Raw genomic sequence first — 27,110 nt, forward strand, 5'->3', positions numbered from 1 at the left:
ACTACAAGAGTGTTAGCATCGATCACGGAAAACGTGCCTGGAAGAATTCCCGTCTCTTCCTCCTTCCTCATCATTTACTTGGCGTGTGTTAACCTAACACTCCCACCTCTCCAATCTAACAATGCAATCTACCCCAGAAAAATATTCTCTCTTCAGCTCCGGGTCTTTTTGAGATGCTAATTTAAGATGTGCCTTTGTAGATATCACTTACCTCTTTGATTTAGTCTCTGCTTGGTCTCTGAATACATAGTGTAACTCCTCTTCTTTTTTTGGAGGCAAGCATCACTGTTGCTATTTCTCAAATCGTGTTGTATGTTGAAGAGAGGCGATGCATTATTTTATATTTAATTTAGTGTCATTTTGATGTATTTTTATTTATTCATTTTGTTAATTTATTTTATTTTATTTTTTATTCAAAAGGGATTTTTGTGAACTCCAAACAATTTTATTAGATTAACATTGATTAAGTGTATCTTAGGCAAGAAAAAAAAGTGTTTTTTCAGTGTTGCGTTTTCCCAGTGCAGTGTTGGAGAAGCTTCTGCTTCATCATTGTTATTTCAATATTGCCTCAGGAAAGCACTGAGCATTTCTCTATTGATACTCCTCATAACCTCTGGTTTAAAAACACACAAAACAAACACGTTCTTATGAACACAGCAGCACAAACTCAAGGAGATCAAAGCACATGCAAGTCTTTGAATTATTAGCTGTTTTTGTGTAATGTGCTTTATAACTGCACTCTTGACCCTGTGCTGTAGTCCAGTAGTCTTGCGCTCCCAATAGAAATGCTTTAAAAGCTTGTGGAAAGAAAAGGCTCAGTAGTCTATTGTTCTTTTTGTTTGGATATACTTCCTACTCAAGGGTCTTCCCATCTGTTTCCAAAAATAAATATGGTTAACTTGTCATTTCAATAACCCTAACAGATAATAAAACGTAAGTTATAATGCTTATTTCCCTTGCACTAACCGACTGTTTCTCTTCTTTCCAGGAGCAGTTGCCGGACCTGTGGTCTCACTTCCAGGACCTGAACCTGGAGGCCCATATGTACGCATCCCAGTGGTTCTTAACACTGTTTACCGCCAAGTTCCCTCTCTGCATGGTCTTCCATATCACCGACCTGCTCCTGTGTGAGGTGATACATCTTCCTCCAATCACAATATTGCAGTAACTGAATGTCATTTAACCAATGAGTAGTCACTGTGTAGGCACAACATAAATAGAAACCCAGCGACTGACATTGGGTCTCTTTCACTAAATCTGTGTTTTTTTTCTTCTATAGTATGAATAGTACACATTCAGACATTCTGCTTTTTTGACACACTGCTTTTCACATACTATATAGTAGGCAAGTAGGCATGCTTATTAGTGAATGAGACAAAATGTTTTGCATTTTGTTTAGAGACATAACGTGCAACTTATTGTAAAGTAAAGGTCTTTGCACACTGAGAGCGAAATTCTCATCTGAAATTTTCGCACGTTAAATAAATAAATATGACCTCACGTTGTGTCAATCACGTTTACACACTGCCTCCAAAACTTTCGTCCGTCATAAAAAAAAAATCGGATCAGGTTTGATTTTCTGCATTTTCGCACCCGTAGCAAGCATTTTGATAGGAAAGGATGACGAATACGAAAAAACGCTTACGAACATTTTGGGCTCGGTGTGCAAGGACCTTGATACTTTACAATAAGTTAGCATTTAGAAATTGTTCATGTTAATTATATAAATATGATATGCTTTGTATTGTTCATTTGTTCATAATACATGAATTAATATTAGTCTATTAATCTAACTTGAAATGTTAATGTAATAGTATACGAATGCTGTTTGTTAGTTAATGATACTTAATGCTAAACTTTTAAATGAATATAATTAGCTAAATTAAATCCATAAAAAGTAATGGAAACTTTTCTAGCAGCACTAAAGTTTAAATTATTTTATTGGCTAGAAATTACTTTGTTTGAGCAATCTCTTCAAAATGATTATTATTATTATTTTTGTTTTTAAATCCTTATCCTAGTTATGAATGACTGGAAAAGTTATAAAAATGAATAAAATGTTGTGGAAATGCTCAGATTTAAAATACTGGCTTCTTAGTGAGTGATTATTATTGATTACTCGCAATTATTATATTACCTATACAGCTTGAAATGTTAAAAATGTAATCGCATATAGAAATTTAGCTTAACCTAGAGTAATAATTGGTGTAAAAGTATTGCATGTTGTTAGTTTGTGATACCTAATGCTAAACCTTGAAGTTAATAAAACAGATTAATTAATAAAATCCATAAAAAGTAATAGAAATTTATGCTCCGGTTTTTCATTGGCCAGAAATTGGTCTTTGTGAGTGCAATCTCTTCTGTCAAAAATGTATTAAAGTATAAGCTCATGGTAACACTAAAGATAAACTTACCGGATTGCATTTTTATTTTTCTGTTTCTTTTCTGACTAAATAAATATTGTACTTGTTGGGTTTCCAGTAGGACATGAAACTGACGGAAAGTTCAGTTGTTTCTAAACTTCTTGAACTCTGTTAGATTTCCCAAAGCAAGCATCTTTGACTTCTTAGAAATAGGCTTTGTGTCTTTCCAAAAGAAACGCTTCGACCTTTCTGCTCCTCAGAGAGCTTTTCCTTTTATTTTTTTCCCATCGCTTTTCTCCCCTTTTCCTTTCATTCAGCGTCTGTGGTAGCCCGAGGCAAGACAATTAAAAGTTTCCTCAGCCTGTCTCAGTCAATGAATCGCATGATGAGAATCTGTTAGATGCTCTCTCTCTCTCTCTCTCTCTCTCTCTGTCTCTCCCTTATCAGTTCATCTCTAATTCGTTTAGTGTTCTTCCTTCTTTTGAGGCTCTGGCTCTACTGTTAAGTAACTCATAGTGATCGTAGTCTTTCTTATTCACGCATCTCTCCCTAAATCACATTTTCATTTCAGTTTATTTGTATTCAGTTTTTTCCCCAATATATACTGTTCTAAAGAAGCTTTTAAATTGTGCCATCCAGTGCTATTGTGCACAAAACCAGAAAGCACTTTCTTGCTTTGGCAAGCTCTAATCTGATTGGCTACCTTCAAACAACTTCCAGGACTAAGGGCACCCAGGATTTGTTATCAGTCCGTCAGGAAACAAAGTTGGATTCACAAGGGACGGTGTTGATATAGTGAGCGCTTTTGAGGATTAAATAATAACTGGGCTTACAAATGTTTTTAAAGGTTGCTAGCACAAAATCTTTGAAAGTTGATTGATTTTTGAAAGTTAATAAGTTAGATATCTGTAAGTACTTCTAATTTATAAGTCTACACATTTTAAGTTAATTGCCATGCCATTTTTTTTTTATTAATTTGTTTATTCACATTAAGTGTATAAAGAAAATATATATAAAAGCTATAAATAAAAATAAATTTAAACTTCGATTAAATATATATTAAACTATATATACATTATAGTATTATCTATATATGTGTATCATATATATATATATATATATATATATATATATATATATATATATATATATATATATATATATATATATATATAAACGTATATCAAACTTAGATTTACTCTACTTTAAAAATAATAAATAAATAAATAAATATATAGATAGATAGAGATAGATATAGAGAGAGATTATACAAGAGATATATACATATACACATACATACATACACATACACATACACATACATATACATATACACATACATATACACATACATATATATATATATATATATGTATGTGTATAACTTTATAATTTATAATATTAATATATTTAATATTAATCACAAGTGACAGTAAAGACACGGTTTTAAAATATATATATTTATTTATTTGTTTTTTAATTCAGTTCTATTGAAATTTCTACTCAAAGAATGAGTAAAAAGAAATACATCACCATTTTCATTTCCACTGATAAAAATAATAAATGTTCCTTGAGCAGCAAATCAGCTTATTAGAATGATTTCTGAAGAATCGTGTGACGACAAGGATGCTGAAAATGTGGCTTTGTATCCTTTGTAAAATTAATTACATTTTAAAATATATTAAAAATAAAAACCAATTATTTTAAATTGTAATAATATTTCACAATATTACAGATTTACTGTATGTTTTGATCAAACGAAAGAGACTTCTTTCAAAAATAGAAAAAATCTCACCGACCCCGAACTATTCTCAGCAGCTCCTGCAGTTAATTACTGCAATTTTTTTAACTTTCTATGGCAGTTCTTCAAGCTAACGAATAATGAATTGCTCAGGTTGTTGTAAATTGTTTTGCCTGATATACGTACTGATAGTTTTGCTAGTATAAATTCTAACAAGAATCATAGTATTTGTATTTCTTACATAACCTTCAGCTCCCAAGCCAAAGAGTAAAGTCTCATCCCTCCCTCAACAAACACAAACACGCATGCAGACACACAATTATCCCCCCTGCAATTTCCATTTAGCCCCCTAGCGCCATCTAGAGCCTGTCGGGGAGAGATAGCCTCTGCCGTCTGTTATTAATAGAGAACGCGGGATATTTTTAGCTCGGTGTTGCCATGTGAACGAGTTGTCTAAGCCATGCTCGAGACGGGTGTTTCCATGCGGAGCTGACTTCAGCATTGCTTCTCCGCTCGCTACTGCGATGCCACCTGCTCCCCTCTGACACACACACACATATACACACACACATATATACACACACACACACACACACACACACAGCACCTCCGTCCTTCACATCCACCTGCCTGTCAGTCCACCTGAGCGTGTGCGAGCGAGATTGTTTGCCTCTTCCTTCAGCTCCTGTCACTCCCACACATTTGAGCTCTTTGTACGACTCGAGCTATTTTAGGAAATGCAAATGCACTCGACATCGCACTTCCCTTTGCTAGTACAGCATTGCAGCTCCTCTGAAACATTTAAATGAAATTGTATCGTCTTTATTACAATAAAGCACCTTTGTATGTGGCCCGTTTTGTCGTTCCAGGCAGTTTGATGTTCAAAGAAATGATTCTGTGTAATTTTTTTATTTTTTTTTTTCGTTGTCTTCACAGGGGTTGAACATCATCTTCAATGTGGCACTGGCTCTTCTGAAGGTACTGCACCTCACTGTGCTTACATTTCCTTGTTTTAAATAGTTCAGAACAGTCAGGGAAATTCACATGACGGAGGTGGTTTATATGACGGAAAAGTAATGGGAAAATTAATAAAATCTGTGAAAAGTCATGGAAATGCATGTGGTTATGCTCAGAAATGAGACATTGTTCTTTGTGAGTAAAATCTCTTTTAAAATCTCTGTCCTATTTATGAATTATTGCAAAACGTAATTCGTTGTTAATTAATTAAAACAAAAAGTTGTGCAGTTATTCCTTGTCCTGTTCAGATTTAAACTATTAGCTAGAATCTGTTTTTTTTAATGTAATTTATATATTATAATATTCATTTTCAATTAGCTTTCATTTTTATATTTTTAGTTTATATTTTAATTTAAGTTTAAATTTAATAATTTTTGTTGTGCTTTTATCACAATAACATATCTCAGTTTTTCGGCTTAAACTTATTTCAGTTAGTTGCCAAAGCAGTATTTCTCATTTTCATATTTTCAAGTTTTTCACCTAAAATATTTTATTTATCTTCAACTTCATTTCAGTAATAGAAAAAAATTCTCATAACACCATTTCTTTGAGTGCAACATTTTATTTTATTAGTTTTGTTCTTTTATAGCTTTTAGTCATTTTAGTTCTTCAGCTTTAGTTTCTTTCAGTTAGTTGCCAAAGCAATATTTCTTATTTTCATTTAAGTTTTTCACCTAAAATATTTTATTTATCTTCAGCTTTATTTCAATTACTGAAAACAGTTCTCATAATAATTTGTTATATTTACCAATAACAACGGTGCAGTATTTTTTATTTTATTCATTAATTTATTTTTATTTTAAGTCCTAATCATAAAAACTCCAGTAAATTCATTTGCTAAAATGTGTGAGAATCCTGGCACATGATTTATTGCTTTTAGTTTAAAATACAGCAACTCTGCAGGTAAAAAAGGAAAATATTGAGTGTGTCTCCCTCTGCTGGTCAGAAGACATATTGCCTTGATTTTTATTTTTTTAACAACCAAATATTTATGTGCAGCTATTCAGAGCTTTCTGGTTTTGTAGTTTTTGCTATGAGCAATATTAAACAAGAAACTGAAACACTTCATATATCATAATATATTATTACAATCTCATATATATCAATATGCTAAAAAAAATTTTTATAAAAAAAATACTGAATGCTTATTTTTAAATGAAGCCTTTCAAATATGAAATGCATATTTCATTTAAAAATTAGCCCAAAAACATTACAAAAACAGGATATCATTTCATAATACAATTAACCACACACGAAAACATAGGTTAGGAAATGCAGCTTAAACAGGAAATAACCTCGATTTATCACTTTTCTTGCACGCAAATGGCATTTCATCTTTTCATGCATTGGCTCGTTAACACCACATAATAAGGAAGTTGATCCGAGCTGTATGGCTGCTGTCGGAGTGATGTATGTGTGCATTTGGGTTTGTTGTTGGGATGTTATTGATCATCAGCGACACGATAGATGACACAGTATGCAGCTGTGGGTCATTAGCCCAGTAATGCCACTAGAGCTCTATTGATACAGCACTATTCATGGTGCATTAGGACTACAGTACAGCGGTTTTTAGAGGGTTGCAAGCAAAGCCCAGAAGTGCTACTTTTTGAACAAAATTCACCTCTAAACACCAAATATTTTGATAGTTTCTAATTGTGGTTTTGAATAAAGCGTTTATTCAGCTTCCATTGCAATTTAAAGGGCAGTTTGTCATTATCGGTTGGCCAATTCTGTCTGCTGCGAAGCTTTCCAACAGCGTTCTCAGCACTAATACATTAGCTTCATCCACAAAGCCACACCTTTGTATAAGCTGCAATGGCAGAATGACAAATGGAGCTATTGCTCGAGTGGACTGCGCTGGCCTGAATGTGTCTGAGCTAACCTATAGAGGAGACGCGGATATATCCGCTGATTTAATGTGGAGAAATAGACTCCACTTCCCTGTTCTGTAATTACAGCAGATGTGAGAACCAGAATAATGTTCTCTGGTTTCTTTTTAAAGCTCTGCTAGCTCCAGGTGTTCATTGAAGAGGAACTGTGAGGGGTTTTGTAATGAAACCTCAGATCACAGGGTACTAGATTTACACAAGCTTATGATATAATTTGTCATGTTGAAGACAAGCAATGTGTTTTACGTAATTAGTTATGACATATGACCTGTCATGTCATTATTTATTTTGTCGCAAAACAATGTGTATTGTGAAAAGAGTTATGTAAATACATGTGACTTCACTCCTTAGGTGTTTATTTAAATACAAGTGTGGTGGAATTTTTTATATTCATTTAAAATTTAGTTCGGTTTTGTTCCTTTTGTTCCATATCTTTTGCTATAATAGATTATATGAAAAAAAATTCATATATATATATATATATATATATATATATATATATATATATATATATATATATATATATATATATATATATATATATATATATATATATATATATATATATATAAATTTTTTTCATATAATCTATTATAGCAAAAGATATGGAATATATATATATATATATATATATATATATATATATATACACACAGTATCTCACAGAAGTGAGTAAACCCCTCACATTTTGTAAATATTTTATTATATCTTTTCATGTGACAACACTGAAGAAATGACACTTTGCTACAATGTAAAGTAGTGAGTGTACAGCTTGTATAACAGTGTAAATTTGCTGTCCCCTCAAAATAACTCAACACACAGCCATTAATGTCTAAACCGCTGGCCACAAAAGTGAGTACACCCCTAAGTGAAAATGTCCAAATTGGGCCCAAAGTGTCAATATTTTGTGTGGCCACCATTATTTTCCAGCACTGCCTTAACCCTCTTGGTCATGGAGTTCAGCAGAGCTTCACAGGTTGCTACTGGAGTCCTCTTCCACTCCTCCATGACGACATCACGGAGCTGCTGGATGTTAGAGACCTTGCGCTCCTCCACCTTCCGTTTGAGGATGATTTACAAAAATGTGAGGGGTGTACTCACTTCTGTGAGATACTGTATGTGTGTATATATACATGTATGTATGTATGTATGTATGTATGTATGTATATATACACACACACACATACATACAGTGGGTACGGAAAGTATTCAGACCCCCTTAAATTTTTCACTCTTTGTTATATTGCAGCCATTTGCTAAAATCATTTAAGTTCTTTTTTTTCCTCATTAATGTACACACAGCACCCCATATTGACAGAAAAACACAGAATTGTTGACATTTTTGCAGATTTATTAAAAAAGAAAAACTGAAATATCACATGGTCCTAAGTATTCAGACCCTTTGCTGTGACACTCATATATTTAACTCAGGTGCTGTCCATTTCTTCTGATCATCCTTGAGATGGTTCTACACCTTCATTTGAGTCCAGCTGTGTTTGATTATACTGATTGGACTTGATTAGGAAAGCCACACACCTGTCTATATAAGACCTTACAGCTCACAGTGCATGTCAGAGCAAATGAGAATCATGAGGTCAAAGGAACTGCCTGAAGAGCTCAGAGACAGAATTGTGGCAAGGCACAGATCTGGCCAAGGTTACAAAAAAATTTCTGCTGCACTTAAGGTTCCTAAGAGCACAGTGGCCTCCATAATCCTTAAATGGAAGACGTTTGGGACGACCAGAACCCTTCCTAGAGCTGGCCGTCCGCCAAACTGAGCTATCGGGGAGAAGAGCCTTGGTGAGAGAGGTAAAGAAGAACCCAAAGATCACTGTGGCTGAGCTCCAGAGATGCAGTCGGGAGATGGGAGAAAGTTGTAGAAAGTCAACCATCACTGCAGCCCTCCACCAGTCGGGGCTTTATGGCAGAGTGGCCCGACGGAAGCCTCTCCTCAGTGCAAGACACATGAAACCCGCATGGAATTTGCTAAAAACACCTGAATAAGATTCTCTGGTCTGATGAGACCAAGATAGAACTTTTGGCCTTAATTCTAAGCGGTATGTGTGGAGAAAACCAGGCACTGCTCATCACCTGTCCAATACAGTCCCAACAGTGAAGCATGGTGGTGGCAGCATCATGCTGTGGGGGTGTTTTTCAGCCGCAGGGACAGGACGACTGGTTGCAATCGAGGGAAAGATGAATGTGGCCAAGTACAGGGATATCCTGGACGAAAACCTTCTCCAGAGTGCTCAGGACCTCAGACTGGGCCGAAGGTTTACCTTCCAACAAGACAATGACCCTAAGCACACAGCTAAAATAACGAAGGAGTGGCTTCACAACCCAGGAGTGGCCCAGCCAGAGCCCCGACTTAAACCCAATTGAGCATCTCTGGAGAGACCTAAAATGGCTGTCCACCAACGTTTACCATCCAACCTGACAGAACTGGAGAGGATCTGCAAGGAGGAATGGCAGAGGATCCCCAAATCCAGGTGTGAAAAACTTGTTGCATCTTTCCCAAAAAGACTCATGGCTGTATTAGATCAAAAGGGTGCTTCTACTAAATACTGAGCAAAGGGTCTGAATACTTAGGACCATGTGATATTTCAGTTTTTCTTTTTTAATAAATCTGCAAAAATGTCAATAATTCTGTGTTTTTCTGTCAATATGGGGTGCTGTGTGTACATTAATGAGGAAAAAAAAATGAACTTAAATGATTTTAGCAAATGGCTGCAATATAATAAAGAGTGAAAATTTAAGGGGTCCGAATACTTTCCGTACCCTGTGTGTGTGTGTATGTATGTATGTGTATATATATATATATATATATATATATATATATATATATATATATATATATATCATATATATATATACATATATATATATATATATATATACACACTCACAAATCTTTATTAAAAACATGATTTAAAATATTCAGTGTCACAAGGCCTGCTATTTTGTAATTTGCACTTGTTATTTTTCTTGAATAACAACTATTATAATAGTATTATTAAATTTTCTTTGTCATATTGCATCTGAATGTTATTTTTTAGTTCACATTTTTCTCAATTGCGATTCTGATTATATTTTCATTACTATAATCCAGTATTTGTTTTGTCTTCGAGCTAATTTTTTTTACATTTTCTAGCTGTTTTCAATAAAGTAAAACATTATTCTTTCTTATTTTGGGGTGAAATATAAACCAAACATATTCTTGACAGGTTGCCAATGTGTGCTTTTTATATTGTCCTCACTGATTAAATTATAATGTGTTTAAAATTAAAGAAATATTATTGTTAGTGTGTTCTGCAGTTTTCCCGCCGTGTTTAAATGGAAACTGAAGAAATCAGTGAAATCAGGTGAACAGAAGCTGATGTGACTGCGTGTGAGGAAGCGAGAGATGTGCATTAATAAAGAGAGAGGAGCTAGAGGGGGTTGCACTGCCTCGCTCCTATTGGTCAACCATTACGACATTCTCCCCGAAGGCTCCCAAACCCCCTCCTCTCTCTCTCTCGCTCTTTTCTCTCTCTCTCTCTCTCTCTCTCTCTCTCGCTCTCTCTCTCTCTCTCTCTCTCTCTCTCTCTCGCTCTCTCTCTCTCTCTCCCTTCTGCCTCTCCACACCCCTCCATCTCGCTCTCTGTTTCTCCACATGTCCTCCTGTCTGTTCCCTCAGCGAGCTTCCAGCAGCAATTAGCATTTAGCATGAGTTGCATTGAAGCCTCGGCCATGTCCACTGTCCATTCGTCCACGGTCTCCCATTCCCTCGCGACGCCCCTCCTATCCTCCTCTCCTCCTCCCTTTCCGCCGCTCCGCCGCCTTTTCTAGCATCGACAGCATCTCTGTGAGCATCTCTCCCTCCCTGTCTTCCTCTCATGCGCTCGTCGACTTAGGAAAAGCAAAGCAGAGAAGCCACTGGAGCTGGAGTAACGAAGGCCGGAGGACAAGGAGAGGATAACGTCCACCCAGTCTTGCATCTCGCCTCCTTCATCCCACACTTGGCACCTTTCGGACACTTCTGGACCTCGACAGGATGGCGGAGGTGGCAGACTCTGGACTGAGGGAGAACGAGGACTTAGCTTGACTCCACGGACTTGCCAGAATCCACCAGACGACGACTCAACTTTCGGTCCGAGACGCTTTGAAGACGAGCAAAACACGGAAGACGTGCTGTCCGTCTCGACAGCACCACGCGACTCTCCTCCTGCCTGTTGCCAGGCAACAGATTGCAAATTTGGGATTTGGGAGGAGCCGGCCAATGATAAACCGGGATCGAAACATATTTCCTCGTTGAAGTATGTCAAGCCACTTTCGGTTTGCTTTGGCGTCTTTTAAACTAGGCGTGGTCTCTGATATTGTTTACATTGCGGACCCAAGATGGATCAACGTAAGTGTGAATCCGCTTTCCGGTTTTTGACGCTGCATGCTCGCGCTTGTCGAATCATGATCGAATGACACAGAGACTGCTTTAGCGCTAACGAATCAACCGCCTGGACGAACTTTTCCAAGATTGGACACCGTCTCGGAACGTCAACGTGGCTGACTCCAGGTCAGCCCCAGAGCCTCCGTGGGAGGACGATGCTGGGGACTCTGAAGGAGCCCAAGAGGCTCTTTCACCTTTGACCCCAGAGAGAGACTTGCCTTCACCGCCACTATGGGCTCAGATACCACCCACCGTACGGAGGCTGGAGGAAGGGGACGCTGGAGAGGACAAGGGTGGGCTGGTCAATGACTGTACCGACAGAGTCATGGGGCTGCTGGGCATGGGTCACCGCCTGTTTGTGCCCAGACTGCTGGCGGTGAGGGGCAGCTGCTGCAAATAGAGGCCGTCTTCATGTTTGTTTATGTTTTGTGTCTTTATATGTGGCTCTTACCAGGCTGCTTGTGTGGCCTTTGTATAAGTATCAGTAAAAAAAAAAAAAGATTTATTTTATTAACAATGCTTTGATGCCTTAAGTTGCATGTAAACACTTTTTTATTTATTTTTATTTTTTTATTTAGTTAGTTTTTTAATACATTGTTTACTTGCAGCATACAAATTATTTTTTAACTATATATTTATTTGTTTGTATATTTATTTTATTTTATTGACCATGTTTTGATGCCTTACATTCACTTGCAGCTGTTCTGTTCTGTTTATTTTAAAATGTTATTTGTTTGTTTGTTTTAGCAATGCTTTGATGTTCTAATTCACTTGTAGCATACAATGTAGTTTTTATTTAATGATTTATTTATTTATTCAATGCTTTAATACCTTAAGTTAACTTGCAGCAATAAACTATTATTTTTTAGTTTTTTAATGTGCATTTATTTATTTTTATTTGTTTAATTATTTATTTAATGCCTTGAGTTCACCTGCAGCATAAACTATTCTTTTTAATGTGCTTTTATTTATTTATTTTTGTTATTTATTTTATTTATTAAAATGCTTTGATGCCTTAGGTTTATTATTATTATTATTATTATTATTCTTTTGTTGATTTTTTTTGTGTGTTTTAGTTTATTTATTTATGTTTAATTGCAGCAAACAAACTATTATTTTAAATTTTTATTTTTAATGTGTATTTATTTTATTTTCTGTTAGCAAAGTGCAGATTAACTTTTGGTCATATATCGGTTATATTGGCCATAAAATGAAAGTAATTATTAGCTTTTCGCTATCAGCCAGACTTTCAGTATTGGTACTTCCTTAGAAATTATATTGTATTGTGCAAATCTTACTCTTACTGTTGTTGTCATTGGATATATGGATTTTAATATCTGATTTATGCTCAACCAATATAGCATCTGTAAAAGGTTATGTGGCTTTGTCTGGTTAACAAAAGGCCAATGCAAACATAAATGAGGAAAACAATCACCTAGCAAAGTTCCTCTTCAGGCAGTTTATCAGGTTGATTTTACTGAAATGACCCTAAACCAGTTCTGTTTTTCTGTCTGCATGCAGACCTCCAAGGAAGACCTGCTTCAAGCTGACTTTGAGGGTGCGCTGAAATTTTTCCGGGTCCAACTCCCAAAACGCTACAGGGCGGCAGAGAACGCTCGGCGCCTGATGGAGCAAGCCTGCAATATCAAGGTAAGAAACAACTCCAGACATCTGTCAAACTACAAACCATCAAACATTGTGCATTTATTAATATTTTTTTATTTCATTTTATTTTAGCTCTTATTTGGTTACTTGAGTTCTTTTGATTTGAACAAACCCCCATAAATATTATATTTAACTGTAATATTTTAATAATTGATCTACTTTTTTTTTGTATGTGCTTTGAAGAATGATTTTTCAAATTGTGTGGCTTATAGTAAAGGTGTGCTTTTAGTTGTCTGATCAGTTGGATTTATGCCTGGCGGATGATGAAATGGGTGGAAACGTACGGATTTATGTTGAAGGAGTTAATTATGTAATCCCAGGTCACTTTGCATTGTCTGAGAAATGTGAAGCGCTACACCACAAAGCTAGCATGCAGGTATTCAGAGAATGTAGAGACCTTGTCTGCGTTTCAAGGCTCCATTGAAACATGGTGGAGTTAAGACTCAAGGATAAATACCCACAATTCTCTGCCTGAAACCCATTTCCACAGGACTTCTATAGGCTCTGACCCATTTTCTGCAGCGGTTATTGCTTCTTCCATACATTCATGCTTTCAAGAGTTTATTTTTGTTGGGGGTAGGGATTAGTTTTATTTATTTGTGTGATGTTGAGTGTGCATGTTCAGGAAGGAAGGAAGGAGTAAAGATTGAGATGATACTGTCTTCATCTCCTCCTTCCCACTTCTCTTTCTCCTCCTTTCTGTAAATGCAGTCTCGCTGTGTCACTAACAGCAGGATTTCCTGTGCCCCAGTCACTCACTGCTGTGCTTCAGTAATGCAGTAATTGTATAACACACTGTTTAACTAGGGATGACTGTTTGTATGCTACAATTAATTGCGACATTGAGAATGTTGTGTCCAAACAGTGTTGCTAAAGGGATACTTTCTTGGATATGGCTAGTATGTACTTCTATTGTCTGTCTAGGCATACTGGATACTGTGTGAATTTTTATATATACTTTTAGATTTTATTCATATGTATATGTGTATATATACGTATATATGTGTGTTTCTGTGTGTGTGTGTGTATTAGAGGTCAACCGATTCATCGGTTTTTGATTGCCACAACTATCGGTTATCGGCAAAAATCCATGCCGATAGTTTTCCGGTTTGCAACCGTTGCTGGAGTGGCTGAGAAGGGTCCGCTGGCATTATACAGTATGAGAGCGGCCTCTAGAGGCGGAAATCACTGACAGCATGTTTTGTTTATTTTGACACGTGACACTGCGCGCTTCACAGAGCGGGAAACTCCAGACTCACATTTAAATACAGCCGACAGAAAAGCCTGCCGCAGAACAGAGCGCCATTCACATAATTTTCTATAAAATTAAATTATATTTGTCCCAAATCGTTGTAAATGTACATAATGACTTCACCCTAGCCTATAAATTATGTATTGTGCGTTTTTCAGCAAAACGTTTGTCTTTCTGTGGCTCTAATAAAGCCTGTATGCTTCATATAAAGAGCTGTAATAGATCGCGCTTTCTCTTTCTGCTTACTGTTTTTTGTTTTTTTTTAAACACCGAACTTCAAACTCATTTATGCCACATTGTTCATTCTTGAAGCAAACTTATGTCCGTTTGGTGATTAAATAAATTGATTTGAATTAAATAGATAATTATCAAGTGTTCAAAAATAGAAGCAAATAAAGTGTGTGAGTACACATACAATATCCATATGCATGTAATTTTAATGCTATGGCCTTGTGTAGGTATTTAAAGATGGCCATCTTTAAGCATGACTGTTTAAATTAATGGTAACACTTAACAATAAGAGTCCATTAATGAAAACTGTAGAAGTATTGTTCCTTGTTAGAGTGTGTTCATTTCAACATTCACTATTAGCTACTAATAGACTACATTTTTAAATTTTAAAGTTTCTTCTTTTAACATTAGCAAACTATTAAATAACTTTAATGATCAATATGGTAAATAATATTAATATTTTTATTCATTTACAAAGTATGGTTCCGCTATATTATGTGTGTGAGAGAGAGAGAGAGAACAAAAACAGCCAATTATGACTATTGTAAAAATTTCATTTTTATCATTAAATAACCATTTCAATAAATTCAATTTATTAATTTAAATAAAACAATAAAATAGTTAGAATGTTACAGTATAGTATTAGTAATGCTTTTAATTTAGCTGATTTTGAAACTTTTAACAATTATTTTTAATTTATTGTGATACTGTAATTCAGTTTTTATGATAATTTTGAAAATGAAAAAAAAAAATTAAGGTTAATTCTTTCCCCACCAGCATTTTTTAAATCATTTTCACAAACGTTTAATGGCCTCCAGAATACTTTTTGTATGAATATCTGAATATGCGATATGCCAAAACAAATAACATAGCTCCATTTTATTCTAGATTCAAACAATCAGGTTTTTTTTTTTTTTTTTTTGTCAACGCTTGAATGTGGGTAAGTTTTATAAAATAAAAAAAGCAACATTTTGAACAAAAAGCTGAGAAAATCCAGTTTTTGTAAAAGACTACATCTGAATGAGATTTAGAATGATGAGCAAAACAGATGTTAGTAGATCACTTCCATCAACACATCCAAAGCTTGCAAGGTGCTATTGGTTTTGATTTATATGCTGTTTCATGCTTGATGATCATGTTATTTTACATATGCCTCTGCTTATACAGTGGGTACGGAAAGTATTCAGACCCCCTTAAATTTTTCACTCTTTGTTATATTGCAGCCATTTGCTAAAATCATTTAAGTTAATTTTTTTCCTCATTAATGTACACACAGCACCCCATATTGACAGAAAAACACAGAATTGTTGACATTTTTGCAGATTTATTAAAAAAGAAAAACTGAAATATCACATGGTCCTAAGTATTCAGACCCTTTGCTCAGTATTTAGTAGAAGCACCCTTTTGATCTAATACAGCCATGAGTCTTTTTGGGAAAGATGCAACAAGTTTTTCACACCTGGATTTGGGGATCCTCTGCCATTCCTCCTTGCAGATCCTCTCCAGTTCTGTCAGGTTGGATGGTAAACGTTGGTGGACAGCCATTTTTAGGTCTCTCCAGAGATGCTCAATTGGGTTTAAGTCAGGGCTCTGGCTGGGCCATTCAAGAACAGTCACGGAGTTGTTGTGAAGCCACTCCTTCGTTATTTTAGCTGTGTGCTTAGGGTCATTGTCTTGTTGGAAGGTAAACCTTCGCCCAGTCTGAGGTCCTGAGCACTCTAGAGAAGGTTTTCGTCCAGGATATCCCTGTACTTGGCCGCATTCATCTTTCCCTCGATTGCAACCAGTCGTCCTGTCCCTGCAGCTGAAAAACACCCCACAGCATGATGCTGCCACCACCATGCTTCACTGTTGGGACTGTATTGACAGGTGATGAGCAGTGCCTGGTTTTCTCCACACATACCGCTTAGAATTAAGGCCAAAAGTTCTGTCTTGGTCTCATCAGACCAGAGAATCTTATTCAGGTGTTTTTTGGCAAACTCCATGCGGGCTTTCATGTGTCTTGCACTGAGGAGAGGCTTCCGTCGGGCCACTCTGCCATAAAGCCCCGACTGGTGGAGGGCTGCAGTGATGGTTGACTTTCTACAACTTTCTCCCATCTCCCGACTGCATCTCTGGAGCTCAGCCACAGTGATCTTTGGGTTCTTCTTTACCTCTCTCACCAAGGCTCTTCTCCCCCGATAGCTCAGTTTGGCCGGATGGCCAGCTCTAGGAAGGGGTCTGGTCGTCCCAAACGTCTTCCATTTAAGGATTATGGAGGCCACTGTGCTCTTAGGAACCTTAAGTGCAGCAGAAGTGTTTTTGTAACCTTGGCCAGATCTGTGCCTTGCCACAATTCTGTCTCTGAGCTCTTCAGGCAGTTCCTTTGACCTCATGATTCTCATTTGCTCTGACATGCACTGTGAGCTGTAAGGTCTTATATAGACAGGTGTGTGGCTTTCCTAATCAAGTCCAATCAGTATAATCAAACACAGCTGGACTCAAATGAAGGTGTAGAACCATCTCAAGGATGATCAGAAGAAATGGACAGCACCTGAGTTAAATATATGAGTGTCACAGCAAAGGGTCTGAATACTTAGGACCATGTGATATTTCAGTTTTTCTTTTTTTAATAAATCTGCAAAAATGTCAACAATTCTGTGTTTTTCTGTCAATATGGGGTGCTGTGTGTACATTAATGAGGAAAAAATGAACTTAAATGATTTTAGCAAATGGCTGCAATATAACAAAGAGTGAAAAATTTAAGGGGGTCTGAATACTTTCCGTACCCACTGTATATGCTATCACTTGTTTCTGCTTCTTTTTCGCTGCATTTTGATCCAGATGTTCAATAGTCTTTCAGAAGATGTGTAATATCATCTCCTACCATACACCAGTGAAAACGCAGAAAGCCAGAAAATTATGTCAGTGGCAGAGAAAGAGTTAAACATCTGGACACATTCAAGTTATAACAGTTTGGAGGCAAAATATGCTGGTATCATAAAAATAACCTTTTTTATGTATGCATGTAATATGGCCCAACTGTATATTTTTTTTTTTTTTTTTTTGCTTTAAGTAAAAAAGTATCTCATGCACTCTATGCTATGTTGTCTAGTCACTGAGACTGGACAGAGAACCATGCATTTGTCAGAATTTAGGACCCAGCGAAAGAGAAATTAGAAACCAGAGAGGGAGAAGCTCTCTGTGGGAAACCAGCACCTGAGTGAGGTGATGTAACAGGTGCATTCATCAGCAAGTCCACAAAAAGAGAGCAGCTTGGTTTTACGCTAGAATCATGTGTCTGTAAGATCATTATCTTTTGTATGGCACTTTCAACTCTCTACAGTCCACACCCACCTCCATGCACCCTTGATCCACGTCTCTTCCACGCCCTAACGAGAAGGATGGGTTTATACCTGCAACATATACGCCACAGACTTCATTTGGACGTTTTTGTTCCTTTCGAGGGAAGACTATAAGCACAACCCTTCTGATTTTGCAACTGGATTTTCTTGACATCATGCCAAGTGGCGTTTTGCCCACGTAAATGAGTTCTGCACCGTCATTGTTCCCAGCATCTGTGTTGACCACGCCTCATTGTTGCCCGTGTGCATATGTGTACTTAGTCACACTTTCCTCTATCTCCTGCAAACAAAAGGGAAAGACAGGCAGGAGAGCAGATCAATGAGGTATTTCATCCAAAATGAGCGCTGGAGTGGGCGAATAAAGACGTTTAGACTGCCATTCAACCTCAAAAGTGATATTTTTATCCTCACCGTCTCCAGTCTTGCTGGTTTCTAGAAGATTCTGCCTTTGGGATGTCGAGTGGATGTGTTTTATGAGACGGCTGGGAGGGAGGAGACTATATGTAGCAAGGACAGGAAGCCTTGCCGTATCTCCATATCAGACCTGGACACCAGACGCCACACACACACACACACAGAGACCGTGAAGCTGTGCACAGATTACTTCTGCCACCCGTGATCCCAGCCGTTTCCAATCACATGTGAAAGAAGAGGAAATGCAAAGAGGTTGTTTCTCTTTGAAATGGTGAATTTAAAGAGGATCAAGTCGCCGGGTAATAAGCTTACAGGGTGATGGAATTCACAGGCACCTGCTTGCGTCGAAAGCACAAGCCGTACGAACTTCCCCCTCGGCGGATTACGAGCCGAATTCCAAATTTCACATCCTCTTGATATTGAAAGAGGACTTAATCGAAAGGAGACGTGCTTTGAGAGTGGAAACAGCTTTGGAGAACTCCGACCATCCCGAGTCCTCGGATGTTTGCGTTCGGATACTTATTGAACCAAGGCTTCATTTCTCTTGGGAGGTCTGATGAGAAGATAAAGAAGATAAAACGAGAGCCACCAGGGGAGTTAGAAGACCCGTTGTGGTTTGTCTGACAAACCCAAATTTCCCCTGCCTCTTCAACCTTTTCCGCTTGTCTCGCTCTTCATATTTCCAGCGGTAACCACCGCTACCCATTAGACCGTGGCGATAAGAGCCGTCACAACTTTGCAATTCACAGAGCTTTGTCTCTTTGGAGGAACTGAGCAGGATACACGATCCTTGGAAGACAAACCAGAGAAAGAGAGAGAGAGTGTGTTCCTCTATGGTCCATCCCCCCTGCATTTATTTCCCGCCTCAAGGGGCCGGCTCTCATCCGTAAAGAAACTTGACTACTGGTCTCGGTCTCGGCAGACTTGTCAGCCCTCCTCCTCCCTCCCTCCCTCCCTCCCTCGTTTCTCGAAGCTCACCTGTCTCGCTCAGTGCTTCTCGCAGAAACTTTGCCAAGATGATGCAGGAAGTGTCGATAAAGGTGGCTTACGACGCTCATGTTATTAATCAGATCAACGAGGAGGATTTCTTCGCCAGTCTGGTGGCTGACTCCAAACCTAAACCGGTGGTAAGTCTAAAGACAAACGGCTGTTTTTACCTTCAGGAATTGACAAGAACATGGTCTAGTCTGGTTGTTAGAGCCTTTTTCCTCAGAGCTTGTTCGTTTGATACTATCTCAGGGCTGTGAGAAATGTCCTGTAATGAAATTACAAGGCTGTACAATTATCCCCATTATGTTCTTATTCCAAGGAATGCCAACTTGGAGCTGAAAATACAGTGTGTGTGATGAACATGGTGTTCAGGAGCAAGCGATTGGTTGTCAACCTAATGCAATTTTGCATGTTATGACTCTTTTTTTTCCCCTCAAGTAGATGTTTTGAATACTCAGATGAGCCTAGTGACCTGTATATTCAAACGCACTGCTTTAACAAATACGATGAATCAAAATTAAGCTTTGCCTTTGTAACAAGAAGAACTTTGTGTAAAATAGTTTTGTGGCAATTTTTTAAACACTCATACTTCCGATATTGTGACGTGTTTCAGTTTGTGTATATTCGTGTTTGTAGGAAACAATGTGTGCTGTTAATGTCAACGTGAATGGAAAGATCAGCTACTCATTCATACCTGTGTAGGTGTTTTGTGTGTATACAAAAACATCATTTACACCAACCACGTTTGTTGAGGCGAAACCTACCGAATGAACTTTCCGTGTGCATATGACTGTGAGTGTTAAACCAAATGAATGTTGTGCTGAGAGCTTGACTGCCATGTCGGTTGTACCATTTCAACATGTCATTTTGTGGTCTGTGGCTACACAGCACATCCGGACTAAGCGTTCGTTTAACCTAATGATGCCTGGCCTCTTGTCTGCGCCGCTGACTGTCAGCTTAATAGATTGATGCTTGTTCCGTTTTACTCCTTTTTTTTTGTGTAAAGAATCTCTAAAGGCACGTTCACACCAAGGATAATAACTATAAAAATAATGATAAAGATATAGTTATAAAAATCATTTTCAATATTAAAGAATAGCAGAGTCCACACCACAGCAATAACGATAAAGGCACAGAGAAGCGATATCGTTGGAATCACTTTCAGAATTATTTTTTTTGATGAACGATAAAAACATTGACACCCAATCAGAATACATCCTGCTATAATGAGACAATATCGTTCACTGGTGTGGAAGCTAATATCGTTATCTTTATAGCTATCGTCCTTGTTGTGAACGGGCCTTAAGTCTGTTCTTAAGTATTAAACTTTGGCGCATTTTAAACTTTACGCAATGCAGAAAATGCAGATGGAATCAGGTCATTAAAATGGAATTTACTGTATAACGCAGAATGTTACGGAATTTGCCAAATTTTGGATGAAAAAATGAATAAAATTATCATATCCACCTTTTTCTTCAAAGTGGAAGAAACCATATGGGCAAGACTTCCGGTGCATTAGCCGCTAGAGGGAAATAGAGAGAAGAATAACAATGTACAGTAAATGGTAAAACTGTTTGCACTACAAACCAGTGTGTTCATAATTAAGATAATACACTAAAATATGGTACAACTACCATACATAGAATTTACAAATGGCCGTGCCCGCCCTAACAGGAAGAAAAAGGTGGATACAAACAGAAACTTAAAGGTCTTCACAGCGACCCGTCAAAATAAAAGTTTGGTTTAACTTGAAGAAACTGTGACAGAAATATATTACTTAATGTAATGATAGTAGTACTGATAATAATACAATTACTAAAACATCATTTTTAAGGAATATTTACCGTAATTTATTTACCAGAAAAATGTAAATCCAAAACAGTATTGACAGTAACATGAAAATAAATGGAAAACATCAAACTTAGTTAAAGAAAATAAAACTGAATTTGAGGGGAAAAAATGAAACCATTCATATGGCCTTAATTTTGTTTTTGTTAAACTTTTATTAAAATGCTGTTAAATTGTATGTTTTATGATGTTTTTTTGATTAATAAGATTTAACCATTAACCATTAAAACTAGAAGAGTCTAGAGAAGAAAAAAAAACAGAAACCAGACTAAATTTTTTTTTTTAAACTTCATTTGGAAAAAAAAAAAACGTAATTTGTGAAAAAATAAAACAAATTTCATAGGGCCCTACATTTTATCTGGCAGACGATGGTGATTGTCTGATGAGCAGTAAAATGGTACACCTAGCAACTGTATTCCATCCTTCATCTCTTCTTTTCTGTCTCTTTTCTTTCTCTGTCCTGATATTATCAACTGTTTCCTTCTCCTCGTTCACTGTGTTCTAAAGAGTTTGTATCATGTTCACATTCCTTGAACAGCACAACAGACACTTTGTGCTGCAGTCGAAAGGCGAAGGTGGCTGTTTGAAGCCTTCTTTCACAGAAGGAGAAGTCCGCTTACCCAAGCACAAGCTGCCTTGTCATCGTTACCACCGCTTTCGCAAAAACAAGCCTCCAGTGCCATTGAGACTTCACTGAGAACACAAGTGGTGTGACAGTTTCTTGCTCCGATGACCCTCATCCTGAGGTCAGAGGTCAAACACACTGACTGACACTCACTCAACAATGAGCTGCTGTTCAGAAGATCTGATGCAGTTACAGATAAGAAAGAAGGCCTTTTTGAGACATGAAATGACTTTCTCAAGTGAGAACACTGTTGATATGCTTCACTTTTCGCAAGCATGTTGTTGAAACCCCAAACGGTTGTCAAAACGTTGTGTTGGTTGGGAAAAAATATTTCTGCTTTGTGTGTGAGCCGTTTCAAATTCAAATGAAGAAGCAAATTATGAAAGGCTTTATGAGGACTGATCTCAGACCTGCTGAATGAAGACTGTAATAAACAAAGTCTCCTGCAGTAAAGCCGGATGAAGAGATCCCCTCAGGACCGGCTTCACTGAGCACACTCCACCCTCAGAGACTCCACGCTAACTCCGGCTGTGCTGCTATAGCAATAGACACGAGCGCTGCGCTTTCAAAGGCTCCTCGAGACAGTTTTGGGTTTTGCTTTTTTGTTGTTGTTGAGGAAGTTTAGGAAGGGCTTGTGTAAGTTTTGTTTTTGAAGTTTATAGCACTGCACAGTGTTGTTTGTTGATTATCTTACCAAATATGTGGAAAAACTGTGCGTTTGTATCTTATTTTATCATTACATTTTTTTTTTTTATTAAATTTATTACATTTTAAATAAAACAATAAATTAGTTATTGTAATGTTACATAATAGTATTTGCATGGATTGTAATGTTGATTTTTTTTTTTTTTTTTTAACTTGAGAATTTTAAAAATTAAAGAAAAAATATTAATAAACAATAATGTAAAAGTAATATTAAAATGTTAATATATTACATATGATATTTTAAGTGTTGTACCCTATTGATACACGTAGTAATGACTTGTAACTTTAATAGTGAATAGTCTTCTAATACATTATATTACATTATTATTTAGTATATTTTTATGCTATATAATAATTTAATTTATATAATTTTATATTCATATTCATATTTCAAAATGTATATTTGTAACTAACATTGGAATATAATTGTAATGTAAATGATTTTGTATACTAGTATATATATATTTTTTACATATTTTGAAAATTATAATAGTAATATCACATTTTAATGTTCTAACTGTTCATTAAATATAAATATTAATACATTTAACATATTTATTCTATTTAAAAAAATACGTTTTAATACATTTTAATACATTTAACATTTTTTGCTAATTGTAATTTGCCCCTGGTGTTTTGAAGAGGGTTATTTTTATTTTTTATTTTTTTTACAGTATATTTGAAGCATAATGACTTTACATTCTTGTTATACTGGTGTGCATTTTTTCAAACCTGATGAAAAATTCTCTGATTTCCTGTTTTCCTCAGGTGCCAACAAAGAAGCTGAAGAAGTTTGAGAAGGAGTATCAGTCTCTGAGAGAGAGTCAGCTGCAGCAGGAAGACCCTATAGACCGATATCAGGTAAACAAGAAACTGTTTGATCTCTACCTCCTCTGATCCTCATCCTCACCTGCTACATTCATCTTCATCTCACTCTGTCTCAGTTCAGGACCGTGTAACGGGCCGCACTGGAAACCACAGACTCTGTTCGGCACAGGGAAAGAGCCAAACGCTCGCTCGCATTGTAGATGCTTTTTTTGTCCGCCTGTTATTTTATACAAATAATTTAATTTATTTTTATGAAGGAAAAGTGATATTTTTTGTTTTTAATTTAAGTGCCTTGTTTATTTTAAAATTTTTATTTAAAAAAATGCAAAAAGTGTTAGCATATTTGAGACTCATGTTTACAATAACTGAAATGTTTTTATTTAAATGGTTCGCATTTATTGAATGTATTACAGTTTTTCTATTTTTAGGTTTATGTTGTTCATATGAAAAAAAAATAAAATGTGTAATCCCAAACAATCTTTGACATTTGAATGGAAATACAAAGCATCGTGCAATGTTGAAAAGCTAACCATACTATTAAATGAAGCTCCATTACTCAGTGGTTTCCTTGCTGTCACTTCCTGTTTATCCTCTCCCTCACTCAACCGACTAACCAATGAGATTCCCTCACTCACCCATTTAACCAATGAGCTGTGGCGGGGGGTGGAGCATGGACAGGCGGTGTTGTATTTGTCGGTCGCTGCTGGATGGGGAAGGTGTCTGCGGTTCTTGTTCTAGTGGGTGTTGTGTTGACTGTGGTTGGGTCTACGGTGCAGGTAAGCCTTCAGCCCACCAGCGCTCATCGGCTACTAACCTCTGCCTGCATGTGTGTTCGATTTGAAATGATCAAGCCTTTCCATGTTACATCAACTGCTGTGCACAACCTAACCAGCGACGTGTGTGTGTGTAAATGGAAGTCAGATGACAGCTTTCCTCTTCCTGATAAGGAAATGTGTGTCATGTGAGGCGGTGGGAGACTCCCTGTGAGCTACTGTCTTATCAGGCAACGCAGAGTCACACTGCAGTCGTTTAGTGTTGTTTCTCAAGACTGGATGTGAAATACTGGTCTTAGATCAGCACGTGATCTCGAAGTGTCAGAACATATGGCTCCTAGTCGCCTGTAGTGTCTTTTTTTTTTTTTTTTAAATGTGCAGCTTTTTTGGTGTTTCCTGCTTTTATTTCAGGCTGGTGGGGGCTGTCTGGTAAATTATGAATTGTGGGGAATGTAGTTTATATAATTCAAATAAAAATATTTTAATTAATTTAAATTAATATTAATTCCATTTCTAATTCATCCCATTTCTGTCAAATTCTGCAGTTGTCAGACAGCATGTGAGCTTATTTACCATTTTATATATTTTTCTGACTATTTTTGTAATTATTTCCTAATATTTTCTCTGTATTATCATCTTATTTTGTTACAAACATTTTACTATTATCTTTATTTATGATGTATTATAATATTAGTTTGTCTATTTTTATTACTGTCGTAATCTTTGTCATTTTAACCATATTATCTTTCTTTATTTGCTATTAATTTAACTTATTACCTATCTGTAGTTTTTATTATTCTAACAGTCTTTTATTATTTTATTTGTAATATTGTTAACTTTATTTTTCTTCTGTTATCTATTAGAATATATAATTTATCACAATCTATTTTTTAAATTAGGTTCTTTTACTAATTTTTCTATTTTCTATTATTATCTTAATTTATTATCTATTTATAATTAGAAAATATTTTACAAATGTATATATTTTTATTTTACTGTTATTACCACTCTCTATTTCCTATTATAATAATTTATTACCAATCTATTTTTTTATTACATTCTTTTATTATATTTACTATTTTCTATTATTATCTTTATTTTTATTGTCTTTATTTATAATTAGAAAATATTCTACAATTGTATATTTTCATTTACTATAACCATTCTCTATTTCCTATATTATATTAATTTATTGTTATATTTATATATTAATTTATTCATCTATATTTTATTTTTACTATTATTTTAGTTTTTGACAATTTTATTTTACTGTTTAGTTATCTTAAGTTATTACATATCTATACTTTTTATTCTGTTCTATTATCTTAATTTATTAACATACTATGCTATATATATATTTACAGTAAAACTTAAATTTTATATACTGTAATTTTTTGTTTTTGTCATTTCATTCTTTGTACTTTTTTTTTAATGCTCTCAGTGCTGACACTAAAAAAAATCACACATGGTTAGGATGCCATGTAAGTGACAGAAAATGTAAACTGTCAAAAACATTAAATGAAAGAATTTAGACTTTTTGAATTTTGAAACATTTTAACATTTTAGTTTGTTGCATTTATTTGTGTTGCATTTATTTGTGTTGCAAAACGGTGCAGTTTACACAATCATCTAGACATTTGTTATGCTTACATGTGGGTGCTTGGGGAAATTTGAGTCTGCAGCTTGCACAAAGCTAGCCTTGCAGTCTTTTCAGTCTCCGTCTGTAAATCTGCACAACGTCCCCACCATAAGGTCATAAATTAACTGTCCATGTGTCCCTGCAGAGGGAGAACCGTCGGTTGCAGGAGGCCAGCATGCGTCTGGAGCAGGAGAACGATGATCTCGCCCATGAACTGGTGACCAGCAAGATAGCACTGAGGAACGACCTGGACCAGGTATTTCTACACTAGTTAACACATTCAGCTTTTGTTAATTAATCAGCTTTTGTGTTAATAAGCATTGCATTTTCAGGCTGAGGACAAAGCTGATGTTTTAAACAAAGAACTGCTCAACACTAAACAACGCCTGGTGGAGACCGAGGAGGAGAAGAGAAGGCAAGATGAGGAGACGGCACAGGTACGAGGACTGAGGACTCAAAATGTCTCTGACACTCGAATAAATTTCACTGCTCTGGACATGTACAGTAATGTTTTTTCTATTCAGCTGAAGGAAGTGTTCAGAAGAGAGCTGGAGAAAGCCGAATTAGAGATCAAGAAGACCACAGCCATCATAGCCGAGTATAAACAGGTATGTCTGAGTATCCAGCATAAATCTATAAGTCTCATAACCCTCGAAATTCACCCCACAGGTTCACTTCAGGACAGGGTTATTACCCTGTACTATAATTTTTTTTCCAAAGTTGTAAATAAAACAAAGATTATTGGAGTATGTTTTACAATAAAACACTATTTCAGTTTTTCTAATTTTATGTTTAATTCGGTGTATTGCTGTTTGTAATTTTATTTGCAATTTGTGAGTGAAAATGTTTCTACTACACCAGTTCAGTGTATAGTTAACTAAAACATTACAAAATGTTACTTGAAATAAAGTAACTTAATTGTAGTTCTGTGACTTTATACTCAAAATTTTGATTTTATTTTCAAAATATTACTACTATAATCTTGTAACGTTATGACTTTATTCAAATCATTTTGACTTATCCCATAATGTTATGAATTTAATCTTGTGATTTTGACTAAACTGTGATGTTACAATTTTATTCACATAATTTTGACTTAAATCTCAATGTTATCTGGCTTTAGATAATTTAGCTTTAATCTTGTTTAATCTTTTTTGTTTTTTTGCTATTTTATTTACTTATTTTATTTTTGTAATTTTGATCAAATAAACTGCACACTTCACTTCACTTTAATCGGGTGTTATTTTGAGTTGTGAATGAGTTATAGAGACATTCTCAAAAGCCTCGCAGCATTGCATGGAATTATTTTAGGTGAGAGGCATCTACATCTCTTTATGAGAACGCAGACAAGACTTAATAAACC

At 36.0% G+C, this 27,110-nt stretch overlaps 1 protein-coding gene across 6 annotated transcripts in view; it reads left to right on the forward strand.

Moving 5' to 3' along the window:
- rabgap1l (RAB GTPase activating protein 1-like) overlaps nucleotides 1–27,110 on the forward strand; it is a 104,157-nt gene that overhangs the window by 72,878 nt on the left and 4,169 nt on the right. For 2 of the 6 annotated variants that reach the window (XR_009268217.1, XM_058759666.1), the window contains exons 17-23: nucleotides 989–1,132; nucleotides 5,041–5,082; nucleotides 12,955–13,083; nucleotides 23,276–23,368; nucleotides 25,893–26,003; nucleotides 26,080–26,184; nucleotides 26,272–26,355. Coding sequence is in view for 5 of the 6 variants with exons in the window: in XM_058759666.1 (XP_058615649.1) it covers nucleotides 989–1,132; nucleotides 5,041–5,082; nucleotides 12,955–13,083; nucleotides 23,276–23,368; nucleotides 25,893–26,003; nucleotides 26,080–26,184; nucleotides 26,272–26,355 (708 nt within the window). In the remaining variant the exon portion in view is untranslated. Of the gene's footprint in view, nucleotides 1–988; nucleotides 1,133–5,040; nucleotides 5,083–12,954; nucleotides 13,084–19,260; nucleotides 19,467–23,275; nucleotides 23,369–23,451; nucleotides 24,112–25,892; nucleotides 26,004–26,079; nucleotides 26,185–26,271; nucleotides 26,356–27,110 lie in introns of those variants that run through there. The other 4 variants (XM_058759667.1, XM_058759668.1, XM_058759669.1 and 1 more) reach the window with 4 other exon arrangements.

The sequence above is a fragment of the Onychostoma macrolepis genome, chromosome 22 (assembly GCF_012432095.1).
Source record: "Onychostoma macrolepis isolate SWU-2019 chromosome 22, ASM1243209v1, whole genome shotgun sequence".
NCBI classification, from domain to species: Eukaryota; Metazoa; Chordata; class Actinopteri; order Cypriniformes; family Cyprinidae; genus Onychostoma; species Onychostoma macrolepis.